The sequence below is a fragment of the Chinchilla lanigera genome, unplaced genomic scaffold (genome assembly GCF_000276665.1).
Source record: "Chinchilla lanigera isolate Chin_1 unplaced genomic scaffold, ChiLan1.0 scaffold00001, whole genome shotgun sequence".
NCBI classification, from domain to species: Eukaryota; Metazoa; Chordata; class Mammalia; order Rodentia; family Chinchillidae; genus Chinchilla; species Chinchilla lanigera.
The window spans coordinates 23,457,234-23,480,459 of record NW_004955402.1 but is presented as its reverse complement, the minus strand read 5'-3'; the positions used below and the strand labels follow the sequence as shown (position 1 = coordinate 23,480,459).

The following is a 23,226-nucleotide window of genomic DNA, read 5'->3' as shown; positions in this document are numbered from 1 at the left end:
GAGTCTTAGAGAAGTGTATGAAGACTCAGAATGTATTAGAAAAAAATAATGATCGAAAAACCTACAAATTTGGCAAAAGACATACAGTTCAACAATCTGAACAAAATCCAAAGAAGATAAATATAAAGCAATTTTTAAAAAGAGACAAATAGACAAACTTCTAAAAACTAAAGACAAAAAAAATCTTAAAAGCACCAGAAGAGAACCAACATTGTGAAAATGGCCATACTCCCAAAATTGTTGTACAGATTCAATGCAATCCCAATTAAAATACCATTAGTATACCCCACAGATCTAGAGAAAACCCTCCTAAAGTTCATCTGGAACCAGAAGAGGCCTAGAATAGCCAAAGCCATCTTGGGAAACAAAGGAAAGGCAGGAGACATCACAATTCCTGACTTAAAATTATATTATAAAGCTACTGTGATAAAATCAGCACGGTACTGGCATAAGAACAGACCTGAAGATCAATGGAACAGATTAGAAGACACAGATACAACTACAAACACACTCAGTCACCTTATCTTCAACAAAGGGGCCAAATATGTTCATCTGAAGAAAGACAGCCTCTTTAAAAAATGGTGCTAGAAAAACTGGTTCCCACATGCTGAAGACTAAAACTAGACCCATGTTTTTCACCATGCACTAAATTAAAGTCAAAATGGATCAAAGATCTAAATATTGAAAGAAACACTAAATTTAATGGAAGAGAAAGTAGGTAAAAATCTTGACGACATTGGGGTAGGCAGAGAGTTCATGAACAAAAACCAAACTGCATGGGAAATACTTCAAAGAATCAACAACTGGGATCTCATCTTATTGAAAAGTTTTTGCACATCTGAAGATATCACCAATAAAGTAAAAAGAAAACCCACGAATTGGGAAAAAATTTTAGCCAACTGCCTCTCAGAAAAAGGACTTCTATCTAGGACATATAAAAAATTAAAAAAAATCAGGCCTCCCAAATTCAAAGACCCAATCCAAAAATGGGCATCTGAGATGAACACACACTTCTCTACTGAAGAGATATTAATGGTGAATAAATACATGAAAAAATGTTCAGCATCATTAGTCATTCGAGAAATGCAAATTAAAAACACTGAGATTCCATCTCATCCCAGAAAGAATGGCTATCATCAAGAAATCAACCAATGACAAATGCTGGAGAGGCTGTGGGGAGAAAGAAACCCTACTCCACTGCTGGTGGGAGTGTAGGTTGGTGAAACCACTGTGGAAATCAATTTGGAGATGCCTCACAAAACTAGGATTGGAAGTCCCATTTAACCCAGCTATTCCCCTTCTGGGTATTTTCCCAGAAGAATTAAAGACATCATACCACATTGATATATGTACACCCATATTTATAGCAGCACAATTTGTTATAGCTAAATCTTGGAAACAACTCAGATGCCCATCCACTGAGAAATGGATAAAAAAGATGTGGTATTTTTATACAATGGAGTATTACTCAGCTATTAAAAAAGATAAACTCGAGGCTTTTGTAGGTAAATGGATACAACTAGAGACTATACTCATAAGTGAAATAAATTGGACCCACATGTATAAACATCATATTGTCTCTTTGGTGTAGGAACCTGAAAGACTAGGTAAAACTCAAAACATACAATAGATGATAGGAAAAGGAAAGAAACTGCTCAACGGAAGGAACAACTGGGATGAGGGAAAGAAGAAAAAAGAAAGATGGAGGCAAAATATAAATATATATATGAATAGCTGCGATGACTGTATTGCTGATGTCTGATGGTGTATTGAAATGAACAGTTAATGCTCACAATTTTTTATGTTCTGATCGACTTTGCATGCTTGTGTCTGGTGGTCTGAGCAACGGATTCGAAGGTAACAATATGCAATGGAATTACAATGGTGAACTCCTACCATCTTGTCTAGTGAAACTGTATTATCTCTAATGTTTTATTGAAGAATTATTTTCTTATTCTCTTTAATGGTTTGAGCAATCTTTCATTCTTACATCTGATAATCTGAGCAATGTAGTTGAGGATAGCAATATGCAATGAAACAACCACTGATTTGTATTAATTTGTCTTGAGATCCTGTATCACTTTGAATGTTCTTGCTTTGATCTGTTTATGTTCGTGATACTAGTATGCTGCTACTGTTCTATTTTTTTGTTTGTTTGTGTCTTATGTACTACTTTCTTTAAAAAAAAAAAAAAGCACCAAAAGAGAAATAATACACTGTACAAGGATAAATAATCTGAATGGAATCAGAAAACAAGACAGTCAGAAAGAAGTAGTGCAGTTTGCTAATAGAAAAGAACTGTCAATCCAGAACTCTATATCCAGCAATAATATCCTTTTGGAGGACTCAAAAATAGAAAAATTTTCAGATGAAAGAAATCTAAGAGACTCTTGTCAGGAGGCTGTCCCTAAAAGAATGCTCAAAGTTCATCAAACAAAAATGGAAATGGTAAAAAATGGAATCTTACCATAGTAGGAAGGAGGAATAAATAACTGAAATAATAAAAATATAGATAAACACAATAAATTTTTCTTTTCTTCTTCAGTTTTCTAAATTATTTGTTAATTATTCTAAACAGTAAAACAAACCTTATTTTCTAAATGCAATAGTAATAACAAAATTTATTTTCTGATGTGGTTCTCAGCGAATACAGATGAACTCTTTAAGATGAGTTACAAATGAGAAAGAATAAAGAAACTTAAAGGAAGGTAAAATTTCTACATTTAAGTTAAACTGCAAAATATAACACCAATAGGCCATGACATTATATAATACATACATATAATATTTAAAACCAATGAAATAAAGATGTCCAAAGAGACATACTCAAAATGTAACAGACCAATTAAAATGGAATTCGAAAAGATGCTCAAATATAAAAGGCAGGGGCTGGGGATTTGGCTCAATGGCACAGCGCTTGCCTGGCAAGCAGGAGGTTGTTAGTTCAATTCCCGGTACCAGGAAAAAAACAAAAACAAAAAAAAAAAACAACAAACCATCAAATATAAAAGGCAAGAAAAAAGAACACAAATGAAAAACAGGTAAAAAACAGAAAACAGAAAATAAAATATCAGATTTAATCTCTAGCATATACAAATTATATCAAAAGTAAATTTCCAGCCAGGCACAGTGTCATGTGCCTATAATCTCAGCTCTTTAGGTGGCTGAGGTAGAAGAATTAAAAATTTGAGGTTATCTTTGGTCACACACCAAGACTGTCAAAAAGAAAAAAGTATATGTCTAAACATGCCAATTGAAAGACAAAAAATTGCAAAAGTGGGTTAAGAAAAAACATGATTCAATGAAATGCTAAGAAATTCACTTCAAAATTATAACATGTAAGTGGCAGTACACACTTGTATTCCTAACACCCTGGGAGGCTGAGGCAGAATGCCTGCAAATTCGAGCCCAGACTTGTCAATTTAGTGAGACACTCAATCAAGAAATTAAAAAAGGGCCAGCGATGCATATCAGTGCAAAGTTGGTGATTTCAATGCTCAGAACCAGGAAAAAAAAGATATCATAACTATAGTATGACATTAAAAGGGTGGAAGAACATATACCTTGAAAACATTAATCAAATGCAAGTGGCAATAGCCTTATTAATATCTGATAAAGGAAACCGTAGAGAGAGAAAAATTGCTATGGCCAGAAAAGGACATTACATAATGATAAAAATGCTCAATTCATCAGGAAGGTATAGGAATTTTAAATGTGTAAACAGCAAACAACAGAGCCAGGCGTGGTGTCGCATGCCTATTATCCCAGCACTCGGGAGGCTAAGGCAGGATCATTGCAAGTTCAAGACCAGCCTGGGCTACAAAGTGAGCTGAAGGCCAACCTGAACTGCATTGCAAGACCCAGTCTCAAAAAGACCAAAAAAAAAAAAAAAAAAAAAACCAGCAAACTACAGAGGTATGAATATGTAAAAGGAAAACTGATAGAACTGAAAATAAAATACATGTGCCCACAGTTGTAGTTGGAGCATTTCTTTTTTTTTTTTTTCCTGGTACTGGGACTTGAACTCCCCGACCTTGCGCTTGCCAGGCAGGTGCTGTGCCGCTAAGCTATATCCCCAGCCCATAGTTGGAGCTTTTAAAACCCCTCTCAAGATTTAAAAGCCAAGGAGAAAATCAGCAAGGATATAGTACAGCTCAAAAACTCTGATCACACAATAAAACTTAATTGACATTTATAGAATATTTTCCACCCCCAAACAAAGAATGCACATTTTTTTCTAGCATTCATGAAGCATGTATCAAGACAGAACATATACTGTACTGGGTGCTAAGACAAAGGAACAAATTCAAAAAAACTGAAATGCCAGTGTTAACAAATTAGAATTAGTAACAGAAACAAAACAGGAAAATATTGAAATTGAAGTACTGTAGAAAACTATGATACAATTTTCATAGAAAAAGTTTGAAACACACTAAGTTGAATGAACAAGAAAAGAACATGATCCAAATTTGTGGGGGACAGCTGGATCATTCTTCAGAGGAAAATTTATAACACCAAATCCTTTCTTAGAAAGGAAAAATGTCTGAAATCAGTCATCTAAGCTCCTACCTTAACCAATTTTATAGAAGAGCAAGATAAATCAAAAGCAAAAGCAAACAAAGAAAAAGGAAATAAAGAAGTTGAAAACAAAATAATAATAACAAAATGAAACAAAAATCTCATTTTTATCAACTCCTCACATATGAATTTAACAACAAATAAAATAGGTTGATTTCTCAAAAAGCACAAACTTCCACAACTCACTATAAAAGAAACAATTTGACCATCCTTGTAAGCATTTAAATTGAGCCTGTAATTTTAAAACTCAAAAAATAAATCTCTAGTTTCACTGGAGAATCCTAGTAAACATTCAAAAAATAATACTTGCCACTCACTTACTGAGACCAATACAATCTTGAAAGTAAAACCAGACAAAGATATATAAATAAAGAAAATAGACTAGTATCCCTCACCAATACTGATACAAGTATCTTTAAAATATGAAAAAATTAGATAGTGTCACAAAGTGGGGCTCATGCAAGGAATGCTAGGCTGGTTCAATATTCAAAACTCAATGTAATCCACTATTCTAGCAGGCTAAATTTAAAAAGTCACATAATTATAAAAGGTATTTGACATAATACAACACCTATTCACGATAAAAGTTTGATATAGTCCATAAGGGAAAAAAGTCAATAAATTAGACTTCATTAATATTAAAAGCTTTTAGCTGGGTAGGGTGGTACAGGACTGTAATCCCAGCTACTCAGGAGGTTGAAGCAGAAAGATTGCAAGTTTGAAGCCAGTCTGGGTAACTTAGTAATACCTTGTAGCAAAATAAAAGTTTAAAAAAGGGCAAGGAACTATTGCTTAGCGATAAAGTGCTTGCCTAGCATGTACAAGATCTGTTATAATCCTCAGCTCTGAAAAGAAAAAAAAAATATTTTGGTGCTATGAAAGATCCTGTTAGGAGACTGAAAGGACAAACAATAGATTGGAAAAAAATAATTACAAACCACATATCTCACAAGAGCTGTCTAGAAGATATAAAGAATTCTCAAATTTAACAGTTAGAATACCCCAGTACTCTAGTTAAAATATGGGCAAAAGATACTGAAGAGCTTTTTACTGAAAAGGATGAAAGGAGAGTAAATAAACACATGAAAAGCTGTTCAATATCACTGTGGCCATTAGGAAAATGCAAATTAAAAGTACAGTAAAATATGATGACGTACATATTAAAAGAGGCAAAATAAAAATTAGCAATAATATCAAATCTAGAAATGATGTTGACAAACTAGATTTTTCATACATTACCAGTAAGAATGTATTATGACCTAAACGTACTAGAAGCCAAAAGTGTATTTAGTTTAAAGAAGCTAAATATACACTCATGTGATGCAGTAATCACACTCTTAGCTTCCACCTTTGGAAATGAAAACCTTAGCCCATACAAAAGCTCATACAAAAATACACAGAGCAGATCTGTTCATAAGACATAAAACTAGAAACCACCACATTTTTTTATTCACAGGTGAATGGTTAAATGAACGGTTAAATTATGATATATTCATATCATGGAATATTAATAAGGTATAAAATGGTCTAGTATATATCTCAAGAGTATTAACTGAGTGAAAAAAGCTAAAATAAAAAATTTATATACTATATAATTTCACTGACATTCTCAAAATGACAAAATTACAGGTGAGTCCAAAAGTTTAGTGGTCTCTACACATTATGGATATTGAGGGCAGAAGGAAATGGGTAGGACTGTAACAGAGAAGCAGGAGGACTATCTTTGTGGTGACAAAAATAATTCTGTATTTTGATTGTGGTGGTTTCATAGGCCTACATGGGACAAAATGCCATAAAATGATACACATATATTATGCCAATGTTAATTTACTAGTTTTGATATTATGCACAATTTAGACAATGGTGGAATCTAAGTAAAGAGTACACAGAACATCTGCAGTGTTTTTGTAACTTCTTGTGAGTTTACAATTATTTCAAAATAAGATTTGAAATATATCTATGAATATGTATAATATTTTACGATTTATGCATATATAAAACTTGCTCAAACACTGTGTTCCCCACCACTCTGTTCTAGAGAGAACAATACTATATTATCATCATTCACAGTTATTTGAATTATACACTGCTACACACAAGAACATGATGCCTACTCTAAAATTATCAACTATTTCTTGCAAGACTGAGCCCTCTTCAAAGGAAACACTACATTGGGTTCATTTTATAAATCCCAGCCACCTATGACCATTCCTCACATATTATAGGAATTCAATAAATATTTCTTAAATGAAGTTTGCCAGAAAGTCTACTCTGAATGGAGGATTTGAGTTTGAGGTCATGAGAATGAGGATACTGCTTAGCTTCTGGTGACAAACTTGTAGAGGCTTCATTTTCATGTACTTAAAAAGCCTCCAGGTATTAACAGTGAAGAAAAGACTCCCTGATCATGAAGCTAGAGAAAGATCACTTATGGTTCCAAGAAAAGTTACATGGGGGGAAAATGTCATGATGGAACTTTCAAAGAAAGCAGAATTTAAAGACTATCAGGTACAATCTTTAAGTGAAAGAAAAGTAACTCTAAAAAACAACAGAAAATAAGTTAACATTACTATTGTGTTCATGTGGGATGTATGTTTCCAGTAAGAATATATACAAAGAAAAAATAGTAATTTTGACCAAGGAAGAAACAAGAAGGATACACAAGATGTTACTGAAAAATACAATGAATGTTTAATTCTTTTTAGTTATTACAAGAAAATACACATTGTGGTAGTTCTGCAAATCCTCTTTCATGTCTTTAGTTGCACTGTCATGGCTGCCTCAATGACATAAATCAATTCAAATGTTTACCTTTCATGGTCATTTTGACTGTATGGAAGAAGCAGAAGTTGCATAGCTCTAGATATAGTGAATAAGGTGAATAAAAGACACACTGTACGGTTTCTACAAGCCTGCCTTTCCATTGGATGGCATCTGGCAGTAGCATTCACTATATTTTTGATCACACCTTGTGAAGGCACTCATGAAAGAAGACTTCCAGAACTGCTTCAGAAAATGGTAACAACTGTGGAACAGTGTTTGAGGTAAGGGGGAATATTTTGAAGAGGATTAATAGCAACGTGTCTTTTAGTGTAATAAATTTTTAAAATTTACATTCAGCCAGGGATACAGCTCAGTGGTACAGTGCCTGCCTGGCAAGTACAACACCCTGACTTCAATTCACGGTAGCAAATATAAATAAGTAAATAAACAAATAAATAAATAAACTTTCATTGTTTATTTTGATCAGGCTCCATGTAAGTACTTCCTTATGAAAACTAGCAATTTATTATCTTTAAATGCTATACATACTACATTTTATTGTTTAAAATACAATTATTAGGGGCTGGGGATTTAGCTCAGCGGCAAAGCACCTGCCTGGCAAGCGCAAGGTCGTGAGTTCGGTTCCCGGTACAGGAGAAAAACCAAAAAAAAAAAATACAATTATTTATGTTTTATTAGTAATTTTTCCTAAATATATTAAGCTAGCAATCTTTAGGATTGCATGCAAAATTATGCTGGGCAATTTGAGCTAAAGCAATTTAAAGCTAAGCAACTTAGCTTTTGAAACACTGGTCTTAGAGAATTGTTAAGGGAAGAACAATATAAATGTGGTTAAGCCTGTGAGAATTGGTAATTAAACAGGTAGTAGTACTTCATGAGAAAATTAAATTGAGAGGATTTCCATGACTTATTATATTTGATATTCTGTCAGCAAGACATAAATAGGGAATGATCAGCTAATCACAGCTCTTCTCAGTCTGATTCCACAACCTGAGCTCTCAAGTTCTCACCTACTGCTTAACATTCTCTATAATGACATCGAAAAACAAAGCATTTTGTGTAATGTTAATATAATTTAAAAACATTATCTTTGAAATCCATCAAAAGCTCCATCTGATTGCTCAGAAGTAGATACTTTAACCTAACATGAAAGACAAGGTAATCTTGTAGATCTACTACACAGGACAGGAATTTACTTAGCAGTCATTGCTGGTATGCAACTTGAGCAAGCCAAAATCCTTCCCTACAAATCTTTGACAGTAATGACCCAGCCATTTTATACTTCAATTTACAGACATTGCTGAAAGAAGAGGTAGGACTTACCAATCGTAATCCAGTCGAGACTGATGAAGCTGCTGCTGTTTCAGTATAAGCTTTGTCTCTTGTTGAGCTAGCAGATGCTGAAGGCGCTCTTTTTCAATTTCTAGCTCTATTTTCTGAAGCATCAGTTGTTGCCGTCTATCTTCTGAGAGTTGCTTTTTGACTTCAGTTTCACTAGGCTGCAGTGCTCCTTTACTATGCGTAATAGATGCCCAAGAAAGCCCACAATAACTGCATGATTCTGGATGTGTCTTACAATATTGAAGGGCCATGTTTGTAGGATGGATCTCATGAACATGATCTTCATTTTCAGAAAGTCTGTGACTACAACCCTGCCTAGATGGAGTAGGCTTAAGGTGTGGACATTCCTTCATCTTCAGTTCTTCTGGTGGAGCTATTTCTGTTGGGGCTGCATTCACTGGTTTTCTCCCTGGAGATTCATAATTACATGTTCTTATCTCTGATGGCAGCCTCTCCAGACCTTCCCTGGGATGAGAGAGTGTTGTCGGTTTCAAAGAATTATTCCTAAACTCCATAATGGATTCTGAAGCTGAGTTCCGGCTTGCAGACTTGGGCCTTTGCTTGGTTTGATAGTGCGTTTGTGGTTTGGCTACACTCAAGTAGGAGCCATCCAGTTCCACAGATGAAGACTGGAGAGTACTTTTCCTATTGGTTATCTAAAAAGAACCACAATGTCACATGTCAAATAAGAATGCAATAAAACAAGTTCTTTTGATTTTTTCAGAACTTAAGAATATATGTTCATTTAAAAACTCCCATTCTGTCTTCTTAAACAACAACATTTGCATAGCTAAACAGACATGCCACAAAGCTATATCCATCTGTAGGTCTAACAGTCTACACTTAAGCAAGTCTACAAAAGGACTAGAAAAATATAGGGTTGCTACATGGTCTTTAAGTAAGATCTTTGGTGATTTTAGGAGTTGCAAATAATGAATGTTACCTAAAATCAACTTTGACATTAAGCAAAAGCATTGAATTTTAATATCTAAAAATGTTTCCTTTTATATACTGAGCCAAGAATCCATTCAGCCACCTTAAATACGCTTTGATTGCCCATTACACAGAATGAGATTTGATGTAAAACATTTCACCTTATATATTGAATAGGATGTTACTGCTAGAAATTTCAAGAGTTTTTATAAATATCTTTACAGAACACAGATGAAACTGCTTTGAACAAGACAATTTTAACCAAAAGCTTCTATTTAAATACAAAATATATAATCTAATTCATTTCTGCTACAAACTTAAGGGATTTTTTTTTCACTTAAGCTTTTTGAGTGGTTATAATCTGATGGAACTGGGGCAGAAAGGAAACAGTTGCAAATCACCACTTATAGATCAACAGAATGAACTTTTCCACCAATTTAGCTGTAAGTCTGTTCTACCACCGAGAAAGCAAACCTTAGTCCCTATCAATCATTCTCAAACTTTAACAAGTATCAGAAGTACCCACAGGGCTTGTTAAACATGAAATGCTGGCTTCATCCCAAGAGATTCCAACTCTGGAGCAGAGTGAGATACTTTGCATTTCTAACAAGTTCCCAAATGATGCTGATCTGGAACCACACTCTGAAAACCATAGCTCTTTGTCCTCAACTATCTACATCTGCTGAACTGTTGGCCTTGGGAGACTGAGTTGTTATACTTCACTCAGCTCTGAACATCACTGATTCAGCAGAACAAATAAGCAGCTTTTCTTCACAATGTATTTCAGTAACCTAAGGTATCTAATTACAGGTTGGCCAACTGGAAATATTCTTGTATAAAACACTGTTAAGTGTGTAATAGATAGACAACTTGCTCATGAAGGCAGATAATTGGGATTAACAAAATAATAATGAAAGGAATTAATGTAGACTCTAAAATTGTATTGATGGGGGGGATATGCTTCTGAAAATGCTGAAAATGAATCCAGCTAATGATCAGATTATTAGAGCGATAGCCCTCTAAAATTTTAATGCTTCCCTGTAGATTATATCTTTGGTATAAGAAAAGGGGGCTGCCTTGTCCAATTATTTAAACCAACAAGATGGGTTGTCCAAAAATATATTACGTCTAGCAGCAGTTACTTCTTTATAAGTGCCAGAGTACAATATTTAATACAGAAGCTGAAAGGAGAAAATTGCCCACTTTTGGAGAAACTTTGTTTTCCAACCTGGACTTTATACCGAAAGATTAAAAACAAGAGAAAGAAACTAGGCAAACAAACAAGAAAAACATTTAAAATATCCTTGACAGCTTCTACTCTCATCTTTCTCTTCCCCCAGGCTTTCATTCAAAGCCAATTTACATTAAATCATTACTTCCTTTCTATTTTTTATCTCTTTACAAACAAATCCAGAATGCAATCATGTAATGAACACTAATATTAACAAAAATCCTTCTTAATCTTCTATCCATCCCCACTGAAATGTGCTTTTACTTTTATGAAGTTATTTACAAGCTGAGAGAAGCTTATTTGCTCAAGGCTACAAGTGAAATATGACATTTCCAGTAAGCTAATATATAACAACTTTGATATTAGCTTACTGTTTCTTCTGTAACAAATTACCACAAACTTCATGGCTTAAAACAACAAAAATTTATTCTCTTACAGTTTTGGAAGTTAGAAATTAGAAAACCATTTCATGGGCTACAGTCATGGTGTTGGCAAGGCTTGTTCCTTTGAGAGACTCTACGAGAATCACTTTCCTTGCCTTTTTCAGCCTCTAGAGGTTACCTGATTTACTTGGTTTGTGGCCTTTCCTCCACAGTGAAAGTGCAATCACTGCAACTTCTGCTTCCATCAAATTGCCTTTTCCTGATTCCTCCTATTTCTTTCTTACTAGTATCATTTGAATTTTACAGGGGTCCATCCAGGTAATCCAGGATGATTTCTCATCCCAAGATTTTTAATCACATCTGCAGAATCCTTTGCATTACAAAGTCCACTGTGCCACATAATGTGACATTCACAAGTTCTAGGAATTAAGACATATGCATATTTGTGGGGAAGGGGTGCATTATTCAGTCTACCACAATGTCTTTTTAAATAAAACCAATATATAAACAGTGGAGATGGTTGTTTATTCTAGAAACACAGAATGAGGAATATTGAGATGCCTGGTAGAAGAGGGGAAAATCATTTTACTTTGTAATAACTGAAAATGGTAAACTGATAGGGGTAAAAAAGTGTTAACTAACAAACACACACAATACACTATTTCCCATTGTATGATGAAGAGGGATATTACAGTACTCTAAAGATTTTAACTGAGTTTCTAAAACAATGGTAAAGTGTTTCCATTAAATGAAAATGAGTCATATCTAGGTAGAAGACAGTCCTCTGCAGAGGACATGTAATCCTATATCTCAAGCTGATGACTAGCTACAGACTATGAGCTAGTCCTAGACCAAATATCTCATAAACTACTTCATAAAAATTTAATCTTATTTTACCCCTAAAGAGAGACTCTAGTTGATATTCCTTCCCACTTTAAACTTCTATAGTACTTAATGTCAATACAAATATTTAACAGTTATCATCTAGTATTTTGTATGGTTAAGGTTTACATAGAATTACTGTACTTTATGTGCATTATTATATAATAGAAAAAGTATTATGTACTACTTATAGTCTCATTTTTGTTTAACATTATTTACATACATGCATTTTTAGGTACAGATGCATCTTATACTTTAGTGATATTATTAAATTACTCATAAATAGATATTTGGAATATTTCTAAAATTGATTGTAGGTATTTAACTTTTTATGCTTTTGAGAGGTAATACAGCAATGAATTTGATATCTGGTTTGCTCAAAGAAAACATTAATTTTGAGAAGATGTTTGGTGTAGGTGGCAGGCTTAGGCCAAAAGCTGATAATCAAAAAAGACATTCATTCTTCAGATGTAAGAGACTAACTTTTACCAACAACTCAGTGAGCTTGGAAGAGAACCTTGAGCTTCCAGATAAGAATGCAGTCCTGCTGATATATAGAGGGCAGCACTATTGAAACTGAGCAGAGGACCCAACTAAGTTGTGCCCAGACTTATCGCCTACAGAAATTGTGAGATAATAAATGTGTGTTGTTTAAAATTGCTAAGCTTGTAGGAACTTGTTATACTAACAAAATATAGCATATTACTCAACTTGGCTAAGCCGCAGGTTCCTCATTAGTAAACTTAACAGGGGTTGAAAAGAAGAACTATATCAAAATTGAATGTGGAGGTTAGTTAGATGGGCAGTTATTACTAGTGCCAGTTTATAAGGGTCCAATTTACACAATGAAAAAAATCTTTATTCAAATTTTTATTCAAACTTCTTTCAAGGACATTGTGTGGAGAGAGAGAGAGACAGAAAAAGAAAGAGAGAGAAGGAAGAGGGAGAGATCAGATTCCTCAAAGAGCATGAAACATTTTATCTCTAAATTATCTTTTAATAAGAACAAGTTCAGTTACTATCCTAACTTGGTAAAGTGGAATTTGCAAGACAGGTCAGTATTGAAATTGCTTGAGATAATAGGTTCTTCTTCTCCTTTCTCCTTCATACAAAAGATATCATTGTTTTTTTTTTTTGTTTTTTTTTTTTTTGGTTTTGGTTTTTCTCCGGTACCGGGGACCGAACTCAGAACCTTGCGCTTGCCAGGCAGGCGCTTTGCCGCTGAGCTAAATCCCCAGCCCCAAAAGATATCATTCTTATGCTAGTATCCTGCATTGCTGTTAAGAGTTGTTGTCCTGATTAAATGAGTTAACTTATAATAAAGAGTGTTGGGATCATGCCTAACATAACATCAGTATTCAAAATGTTTCTCGTTATTGTATTATTCTTGTCATTGATTTCTTTGTCTCAACAACTTTTGAAGACAAGGGCTATATTTATCTCTCTGTATAGGTAAGGGTTGCACATGTACATTCTCAATAAGCATCAGCTGACTGAACCAGCTTAGCAGAAAAATTCAAGTTGGTTTCTGGGTCATAACAACTAGAGAAAAGAAAATTAGAATGTGTGACTAGTCTGAATCATGTAAAAGAACAAGGGAGGACAAACAATAATTTAAAAAAACCTCCCTGTTAGAGTCTGAATACAGTGATACCTTGGTTGCCCAATGGCTCCAAGCTCAAACTTTCCACTACTAAAATAGCAAACTTCAAAAACACCTGCTCAGTGTTCGTAACTTTGCTAGATAGTTAAGCTGAAAATCTGACTTGAAATAACCTGTGTGGGCTGGGAGTGAGTCACGTGTCACATTTCACCCAGGACACAAAGTGGTGACACTTCAGTCTAAGTGTGGCTCACCCAGACAACATATAGTGCTTGTGTTAGTGTGTTAAAAGATCCCTGCTTTTTTTTTTGCTTTATTTGTATAAAATATTGTATCCATGGCTCCAAAGAAAGTTAGTGATACAAGCAGCAAAACTAAGAGGAAAACTGTGAGAACCACAATATGGTTAAAGAAAGAAATGATTCCAAAATTTGTTAAAGTCCTGGAAAAATGAGTTTATAAGTGTAAGTTTGGGTCTCAGAACCAGTTATTTGGGTTTCCTAAAAGTATGCTCAAATGTCCAACTTTCTGATGTTTGAACATGAATTTGGAATGACCAAAGCAAATCCAAAATCCAGCAGGGCAAACATTAAGTCCTGTAGTTCCATGTGCAGCATCTGAGGTAGTCTGTGGCAATATGTGAACTCTAAAGGGCTTGGATGGCACAGCCAGTGGTTGCAGCTTCCATGGCTTCTCTTTGGGGCCAGCTCTGCTCCCTCCTTGCAGTTTTCCTCAGACAATCCACATTCCCAGCTTCTCCAATATTCTGGTATCTCCAATGCACCTTTGGCTTCACACTTGCAGCCTTACACACTGCTCCATTAGGGGCACAATGTCTGCCAGATCTTCTGAAATGTGAGTGGAAGCCTGCCTGACCCCAAAACTCTTGCATTTTGCATATATCTAAAACCAGCACCACTTGGATGATGCCAAGGTCTGTTGCCAACAGTAGCAGTAGCCTAGCTCCCTTCTTTCTTGGCTGTAGAGCTTGAGTATGAACCAAATCCCAAGGAACAACTTCCCTAGGCCACTGCCATTTCAGAACATGGTGTGCTAGGGCTCTCTTCTCAAAGCAGCCTTCCACTTTTACAATTTTCAGGTTGCAAAGGGTGGAGTCCTGCTGCATTCTTGTGATGCCCCCAGGTCATCTTTTCTATTTTCTTGCTTCTTCTAAGCAATCAAGATTTCCTCTGTTCTACCTTTGCACTCCACAGCTTTACTGGCACTTCCTTTCTGTCCAAACTTCAAATGTTTTAAATCATTCTGCTAGGTTCTTTGCTCTTGATTCTCAACATAAATCTGGCTTAAAGCCTCCAACAGTAGCCACACTACTGCTTCAATATTAGACTGCGTTGATATTTTCTCTGCAAGATTAATTAGTATGCTGCTTTTAATCTCAGTCCCAGGCAAAGTCTCTGGACACAACTGAAATGCACGTAAACTTTCTGCCAAGGCATAACACACACCATCTGGAGTCCAATAGTCAATACAGTGCTTCCCAGCAGAAACCTCCTTAGCCTGGTCTTTACTCGCAGTATTTCTATCACCAGTCTGATCTTCCGAGCTTTGACTAGAATCTACCATCAAGTACAGCCTTAGGTGCCCCAACTCTTACTTTTTCAGGCAGCATTTCCAAATCTTTCCTCCCTTAACTTTGGGCATTGATTATTTTCTCAGCAATGGGGAAAGTAACTAAAACAGGGGAGCAGAACTCACACCCAGGTTGGAGCACTCTTAATCATACCCAGGACTACGCCAAACCAATCACTGGACTAATTGAGTAATCACATACCCTTGATCCCAGCATCATACCCTTAATTCCACCATCACACACTCTAGATCCAGTCACCTCTGAAAAGCACCACCTATGACCACATGAGGCCTTGTGGAGATATCTAGACACAAGCAATAGTTAAGCCATATTACCCCTAAATGCATAGGAAGTGATTACTTCTAATGCATTCATGAGTTGTTACTCATAGGATTTGCCAATAGTATCAATAGGTTTTATTGGCATTCATTTTTTTTGATGGCAAATAATAATTTTCCAATCCTGGAAAGTACCCTATTAACAATACTCTTTTTTCCTTTGATAGCTTAATTAAAAATGAAAATCTAAATTTTGTCATTTCGAAATTTCACCTGTGTTCTTAATTTTGTCAAGAACTCCTAGATAAAAACTTCTAAATCTAAGATACTATGTGCATGGCAGGTTATTTATCTGATCATTTGGAGTTAATCTAAAATAAAGCACAGAGTAATATGCTGCATTTTTAACACTGGGCATACATAGATGGGTTGTCAAACTGAGAAAATACGTAATGCGACAGCTGCACTATGTGGTTTGCCAAAGTCTAATCCCAAATAAATGTTCATTCTCTCCAGTGCAATTAACTGCCCTATACTGGCAGATTTTGCTAGATCATCAATGTAGATTACCTTCCAGCGTTATGAACTAAATACTTACAGGTGTTATATCATCAGTTATAACTTACAAACTTTTGCATTTAGCAAGACAGCCAGGCAAATGAATCATCTTATTTATGAATTATTTATAAGAAATTCACAGCATGCTCCTGGCGTCATCCATGGCCTTTTCCAGGTCATATGACACCAATTAGAGCTGAATTTTAAATTATTCAATAACCTGGATTCTCTTGTCATTTAACATATAGATATCAAGGCAGTAAACAAGTTAAATCTAATGGGCCCTGGAGGTTTAAGCTCCTCCACAGCTCAGCAGCTAAAGCTGTAGGCCATCAGCAGAAGAGAAAATAACAGAATGCAGCAGTCAAACACATTTGCAAGGCTCTAATAACTTATTCTAGTTCCCAGAGGGACTGTAGAACAACTTAGGAATATTGAGTCTAAAAGACATTAAAGTCAATAATTATGAGGTTTAGAAGAATATAGCAATACAGGAGACAAATGGTAATGTGTAAATGGCAGAACACTACCTACAGATAACAGATGCCATTCCAGGTCCTAGGATAGGTATGCCATAGATCTGCCAACATTTTTAACAATAACTACTGGACTCAGAAAAGGCTAAATTTCATATTACTTAATGATTAAAATCTTTAGCAAAAGTTGGAATTTATTGAGTTGCTATTACAGTAATTGACAATATATGCAAGTTAAAGTCAAAAGACTATGAGAAAATTCCAGTAGGAACTCTTATTAGTTCTGTCGAATTAGGCAAGTTACTTTCCCCCTGTTAAGTCGTTTAGCCTGTTCTAAAGAAGAGGGTTGGGTCTGGCGATTTCCATAAATTATGCTATCTTTAAGAGCCAAAAACACAGGGATTGGGCTGTTGTACTCCAAAGAATGAGAGAAAAGAAAAAGGGTTGGATGAGAAATCATACCAGTTAGCATACCAATTCAGCTATCAACTGACAGACCTACAGTAAAGTTACTAAATGTCCTTTGCTTGTATTTCCACAGAAAATTCTGTGTTTTAACTGTTACTGCCTTATTTGACTCATACAGTCAAAGAACTTAATATTCTTTATTTATGCAGTTTGTCACTAAATCTAAAATATACACAATTAAAGATCATATAAGATAAATGAAAAGTTGATTATACTCTAAATAATTTGATGGGATTAAAAAGGGTCAAACATTCACTAAAGAAATATGCAGCAATATTCCTGACTCAAATTGTGTTCAGACAGATGACTACAACTGCAAAAAGAAATGTAAAAGGAGCTTTAAATATGGTTTTGTAAAACTGTGAAAGGAAACAAGCACACAGCTATTTTTATTACTTAATGAAGGCTGTAAAAATGGTAAAGTAATTTTATACCAAAAATTTAGACATACGCAAAGACAAGGTAACACCTGTCTCATCTGCAGAAACGGTGAGAACAATCTCCAAAAATACAAAATGAAAGCAAAACATTTGCAAGAATAAACTCAATTAGAATTGATATTCAATTAGAATGCAGTCAAGGAGATGATTCCTCAGAGCTTCCATCAATTTTCTTGTGGCACCCTGTTGCTGTTTGTAGAGAGCAACCTTGGGCTTGCCGCAGCACTCCCAAGATTGTTCAACCATCTCTCATCTCTCTCCAGTAACAGTCAGGTTCCAGAACTGATATAAGAATCACATGTAGACAGATATTCTAATATAGTTCTTTTTATATGAAGCAAACTACATGAATTAGCATCAAATAAAGGCAAGTTTTAACACAAAGTAATTAGGATAGTTTCTAGAAAATATAAAGGTAACAGTACCTGAACATGACTGTCTTATGGGGAGATCAGAGTTACATTGCATTTATGTTATTGTCTGAGGGGGAAAGTATTTCTATTATATTTTTGCTGTGAACCAGGGAAAAGAAAGCCTGAAAAAACAGTGTTTAAGAAATACCAAGAAGTATAACCAATAGCCTATCTGTGGACAAATAAGAGAGATGGAAAAATCTGATTGTTTATTATGACATCTTTCAGTTACCCTCTCATTGCTGGGATAAAATACTTGACACCCACAAGTTAAAAGAGGAAATGTTTATTTTACTTTAGTTTGTAGAGGTTTCAGTCCATAGTCAGCTGGCTCCAAGGCAGGGAAGCATGGCGCAGGAAAATATATATATATGAGTCCCTACCCTTTCAGGCCACGCTCACAGTGACATACCTCTTCATGCCACGTTTCACCTACCAAAATTACACCCAGAAGTACGCTAAACCAACCAGTGGACTAATCCAATATTATACACCCATGATTCAGTATCATATACCCATGACCCAGTCACTCCCGAAAGCCCCAGCTATGAACACATGAGGCTTTGGGGGGACATCTAAATGTAAACCATAGCATGGGGAGTTTCTAAAGTGAATCAAAATCTTATTATTAAAGAGAAAAGTCTTCCTTAAGTTTCTATATTCACTTCTTAGGTAAAAAATGGCTGAAGACCAAGGATGCCAAAGAGTCTAGTGAGAAGCATTTTTGAAAAATTTCTGCAAGTTAGAGTAGCCCTTTCTTGGAGACAAGACTGTTTTGAATTCTTTCTCCTTTACTTATTCAAGGCCAAATTTTGATTTTTCAAAATCGGATACTGCTCATATGAGTTTCTTGTAAAAACCCATGAGATTTCATTTAGAAATGGTAGGGGGTGGGGGGACAACAACTCAGACAGGTTGAATTTTCTAGTGTTCAAATGCCCTGACTCCTTTTTCTATTCTTCAGAATTGTGTTGATATCACTTCATTTTATTGTGGTGTTGCTATTCCCCTAGCTCAAATTATTTGTGCCCTCCCAGGTATCCCAGAACATTTTATTCATTCCATTATTGTTGAATTTATTTTATCCTGCCATTGTAACTGCTACATATTTTCACAACTCTTGATTTTTCTTGTGTAATTTAAATATTTATTTACACTTCAATTAACAGAAATTGTGAATTCTTTGAGGGTAGACATTGTAAGTGCGTCTTCACTGCTATACCCTCAGTTAAGAGAAGACTAGATGCCCAACAAATAATGGTTTTATACAATTTATTGTATGAAACTTGAGGACTGGGACACTGTTTCTTTCAACCTCATATTTCAGTGATTTTATTCTTTACATACAAAAGATGCTTGAATTGATAAATATTTGTTGAATGAACTAATAAGCAGGATGAATAAAGAGTTGCATGACCCAACTTGTATCTTTAGAACTTGATGGCAACTTAATCTTAAAATCCATTCAATGTATTTTAGGAGTCACTTATCTTATGTAAATATACTTTCTCAGAGTATCAAAAGGTTGAAAAAAGTTCAACAAGCATAAGAAAAACTCCAACTATGTCTGGCATTGCTCACAGGCAATAAATATAGAGATCTAAATGCCTATTTAGTTTAAACTGGTGAAATAGTAAAGTATAAGAGTTTTGGGATAAGAGTTCAAACTTAAAGCACAGATCATCACACTGTTTTCTAAAATGTGCATAAAATGCATAAAAATGATTAAAATAAGAAACTGCATTGAAAGACTATGAAATGTGTGCAAATCAACCTAACATTAGAATAAGCAAACAGGTTATAAGACAGAATGCCTGAACAAAACAGTACTGCTTCAGGATGCCTATTCTGAGTTTAATTTTTCAGTCAGCCTTAACATAAGTGTCTCACCTATGATGAAAATAGATGGCGCATTTTAAGATATATAGTATTATGTTAAAAAAAATGTGTGCGAGTTTGGGACAAACTTTAAAAATGTAAAGTTAATTGTGTTTTCTCCAAATCTTTTTTCAGTTAGTGATGGCATCCAATGTTTGTAAAGACACTACAAAACAAATATCAACCTATAACCATTTTTAAAAAACATAAATATATCCCTTCTGTTCCTTGCTTTGGATGCTGAACTGGTACAAAATATAAGAAGGAATTACGATGCTGCTCATTTTGGGAGTTATAGTTTTTTAATGATTATTAGATGGAAGAGACACAAGAAGAGACAAAACTTTTTCAGCCAAAAATCAAACCTTATATATTGGTCTAACAATAGAAGAGAATAGAATATATAAACAATATTACTGATAAACACTTTCAGAATCATGATCTTTCCTCTCTATAATCTTAAACCTTTGGAGGGGAAGGAAGGATGAGAATCTAGTAGTACCTGCCATATAATACGTTAGGTGTCTGGAATACAAGGCTTGATAGACTGATTCCCAACATTTATGACCCTCAACTTTTGGCTAAGAGGGGAAAATATTTTATGTGAGAAGATCTATCGAAAGTGTGATGATCAAAAAACAGCAGCAAGAGATTAGTTTTGCCTTTACTTGTATCAGGAGAAATAGGGAAGGATTCATAGCAAAGTTAGTGTTTAAATTTTGGGAGGCAAGTTGGAGTAATTAATGATAAAGGTATATGAGGGTATGTAGGATAGGGCATTTCATGAAACTGGAAAATATGAGTAGTAGGACAGGAACTATGAAAATTAATATGTTTGATGAAGTCTAAGGAGTCCAGAGTGTGGTGGTGAATGGATGAAGCAAAAAACCAGGTCAAGGTCAGGATAAAAATGGTATTAGTGCCAGTTAGAATGGTTTGGTTTGTGACCATGACAGTAAAATGCTAAAACCACAGTATGTTATTTACTGAGATGTTCTGGCTAAAGAAGAAATGGATTTACATAAATTTAACTAATATTTACACATAAATATAAAGAAATATGTTAAAAACTGTAAGAAGTCTTTGAAAGAAAGTACAAAATTTATAAAGTGATAAAAGCAGTGTACAACATTCACATATAAACATAACTGTTTTGCAGGCTTCATATAAAATAGAACTTTGCCTTGCTAAGAATAAAAAGATCACACACAATGGCTGAAACACTAGTAAGAGACAGCAGGGAAGATGACCTCATGTATATGCAGAATCTAAAAATGCTGAACTTATACAAGTTAACAGTAGAGTAGTCGTGACTAGAGGATATGGAGATAAGAGGAAAGGAAGGGGTGGGCAAAGATTAGCCAAAGGGTACTAAGTTATAATTCAATAGCTATATAAGAGAAATGAACTGTAGTGTTCTATTGTATAGTAGAACTATACATAACTATAAATAATGATACATATATTTTTAAAATGCTAGAAGGATTTTGAATGTTCTTGCCACAAAGAAATTATAAAGTGTAAGATGGCTTACCTTGATTTGAACATTACTCAATATATGTCTCAACTGAAACATCACATAGTACTCCATAATTATTATGCATCAATTTAAATGTGTGCATGGAAATGGTGGTTGGATCTGAAGCACGAAGTAGCACAGGTACCACTTTTTATGACACTACAGCTCAATGTGGCTATGCAAAAACTAGTGACATGGAAAACAGATGCATATAATAAAACTAGTAAATGATCTTTCATTGTAAACTAACAGAATGCACATATACTGCTAGTGTAGCAATTTAACATCAGGATGATATGAAGAAGATATATTTTTTAGCTTCATTGTTGATAAACATAGAATTTTTGAACTATACAAAACTATAAGTGTTTGCATTGTCCATACATATGGACTGAAATTTAAGTTTTGTGCAGGAATGTGTTCTGACAGTATAGTAGTAAGAGGAAAAGATTTTAGAGTATGCATTGGAATATAAACATTGATTCCTTCATCTAAAAAAGTTTATTATTAAAAATTTGTTAAATTAAACAGTACATCTAGTTAAAAATGGATTTCACAAAGGCAGATGCATAAAATTAGGATTATTTATCCCAAATTATTTAAAACAACCATTAATAACTTTTATTATGTGCTGAGGTGTGATAGTTATATGGTAGAAGAGTTAAAGTCTGTTGAGACTTTTTGAACGGAACTTCGTTGTTCTGCATAGCCACCCAAAGATATTTTTGGTCTCCAACTTTAATAGGATAGAACTAGACAGATAAGCTGCTAAGTTTAGTATTTGTTTTAACTGATTCTTAATCAATACTTGCATTCTGAAAATCTAATGTGATCTTCAAAGACAGAGAAGACTGAAGAGCAAAATGAATGGTGGTAGTTTGGAAGAGCAAAGGCACTAAAGATTGTCATGTCATATACCATCATTTCAATGATGTAAATGATGATATTGATACTGTGCACCTGGGAAAAATTAGCATGGACCTCCCTTCAAATTTGATGTTTTCAATTTTATTTTCCATCAAAAGAAGATTCATAAACAGAAAATCAATTTCCTTACTGGAAGAATTTAACTGTAATTTATACGATAAATTGTTGAAACTACCTAATAATAAAGGATTGGAGATAAATTCTGGAAATACAATCACTTCCATTATTTTGGACAAAAAATTAAAAGACTGAATATTCAGAGTCTACTGAAATTGCTTGAAAACCTTCTCTTCCATTTCTTGCAATATACCCTTGTAAGAGCATTTGTTTTCATATAACAATAAAACAAAGAAAGCATTTAAATATTATCTACTACTGCATCATTATTATCACCCCCCAAAAGTCTGCAAGGCTACTGATCTAGGAGCAAACTTGTATATCAGATTTAAAGCTCTAAATATTAATATATCTAGTGCTATCAACATATGTGGTGCTTGTTCAAAATATGTGCAGGATTTATTATGGGATAATTATGATTTTTCCATGTAATTTTTTTAGTTATAACTGCAAGCAAGAAGTTATAAGATTCAAGTTTTTATATTTCCTTTATTTGTAATGCATTTGTTCAGGTTATTTACTAAAATATATGGTTGTGAAAACTATAATGAAACTTTGTCATTTATTATATCTTCTAGTATTTCACTTGTAAAAAATTTTACAGAAGCTTTAGTCCATGACAGTTAGAAAAAAATTCTAACTTTCCTTGGTCTTTCATCACAGTTTGGCTTGAGAAATACTGATCTAAATTATTTAGAATCCAATCAGTTTTGCTACAGGATTGTTGAAAAACTAGTTTGTTCCAATGCAATTTATATATTAGGGAACAAGACAAACATAGTGAAATTTCATATTACTTATATACAATCAATTCCTTCTGTGACAA

At 34.4% G+C, this 23,226-nt stretch overlaps 1 protein-coding gene across 10 annotated transcripts in view; it reads right to left on the bottom strand.

Annotated features, from left to right (window-relative positions):
• Positions 1 to 23,226, bottom strand: part of Kiaa1328 (KIAA1328 ortholog) — a 293,177-nt gene that overhangs the window by 110,961 nt on the left and 158,990 nt on the right. For all 10 annotated transcript variants that reach the window (XM_013510276.1, XM_005372830.2, XM_005372829.2 and 7 more), the window contains one exon: positions 8,686 to 9,359. In XM_013510276.1, the coding sequence (XP_013365730.1) occupies positions 8,686 to 9,359 (674 nt within the window). The remainder of the gene's footprint in view (positions 1 to 8,685; positions 9,360 to 23,226) is intronic.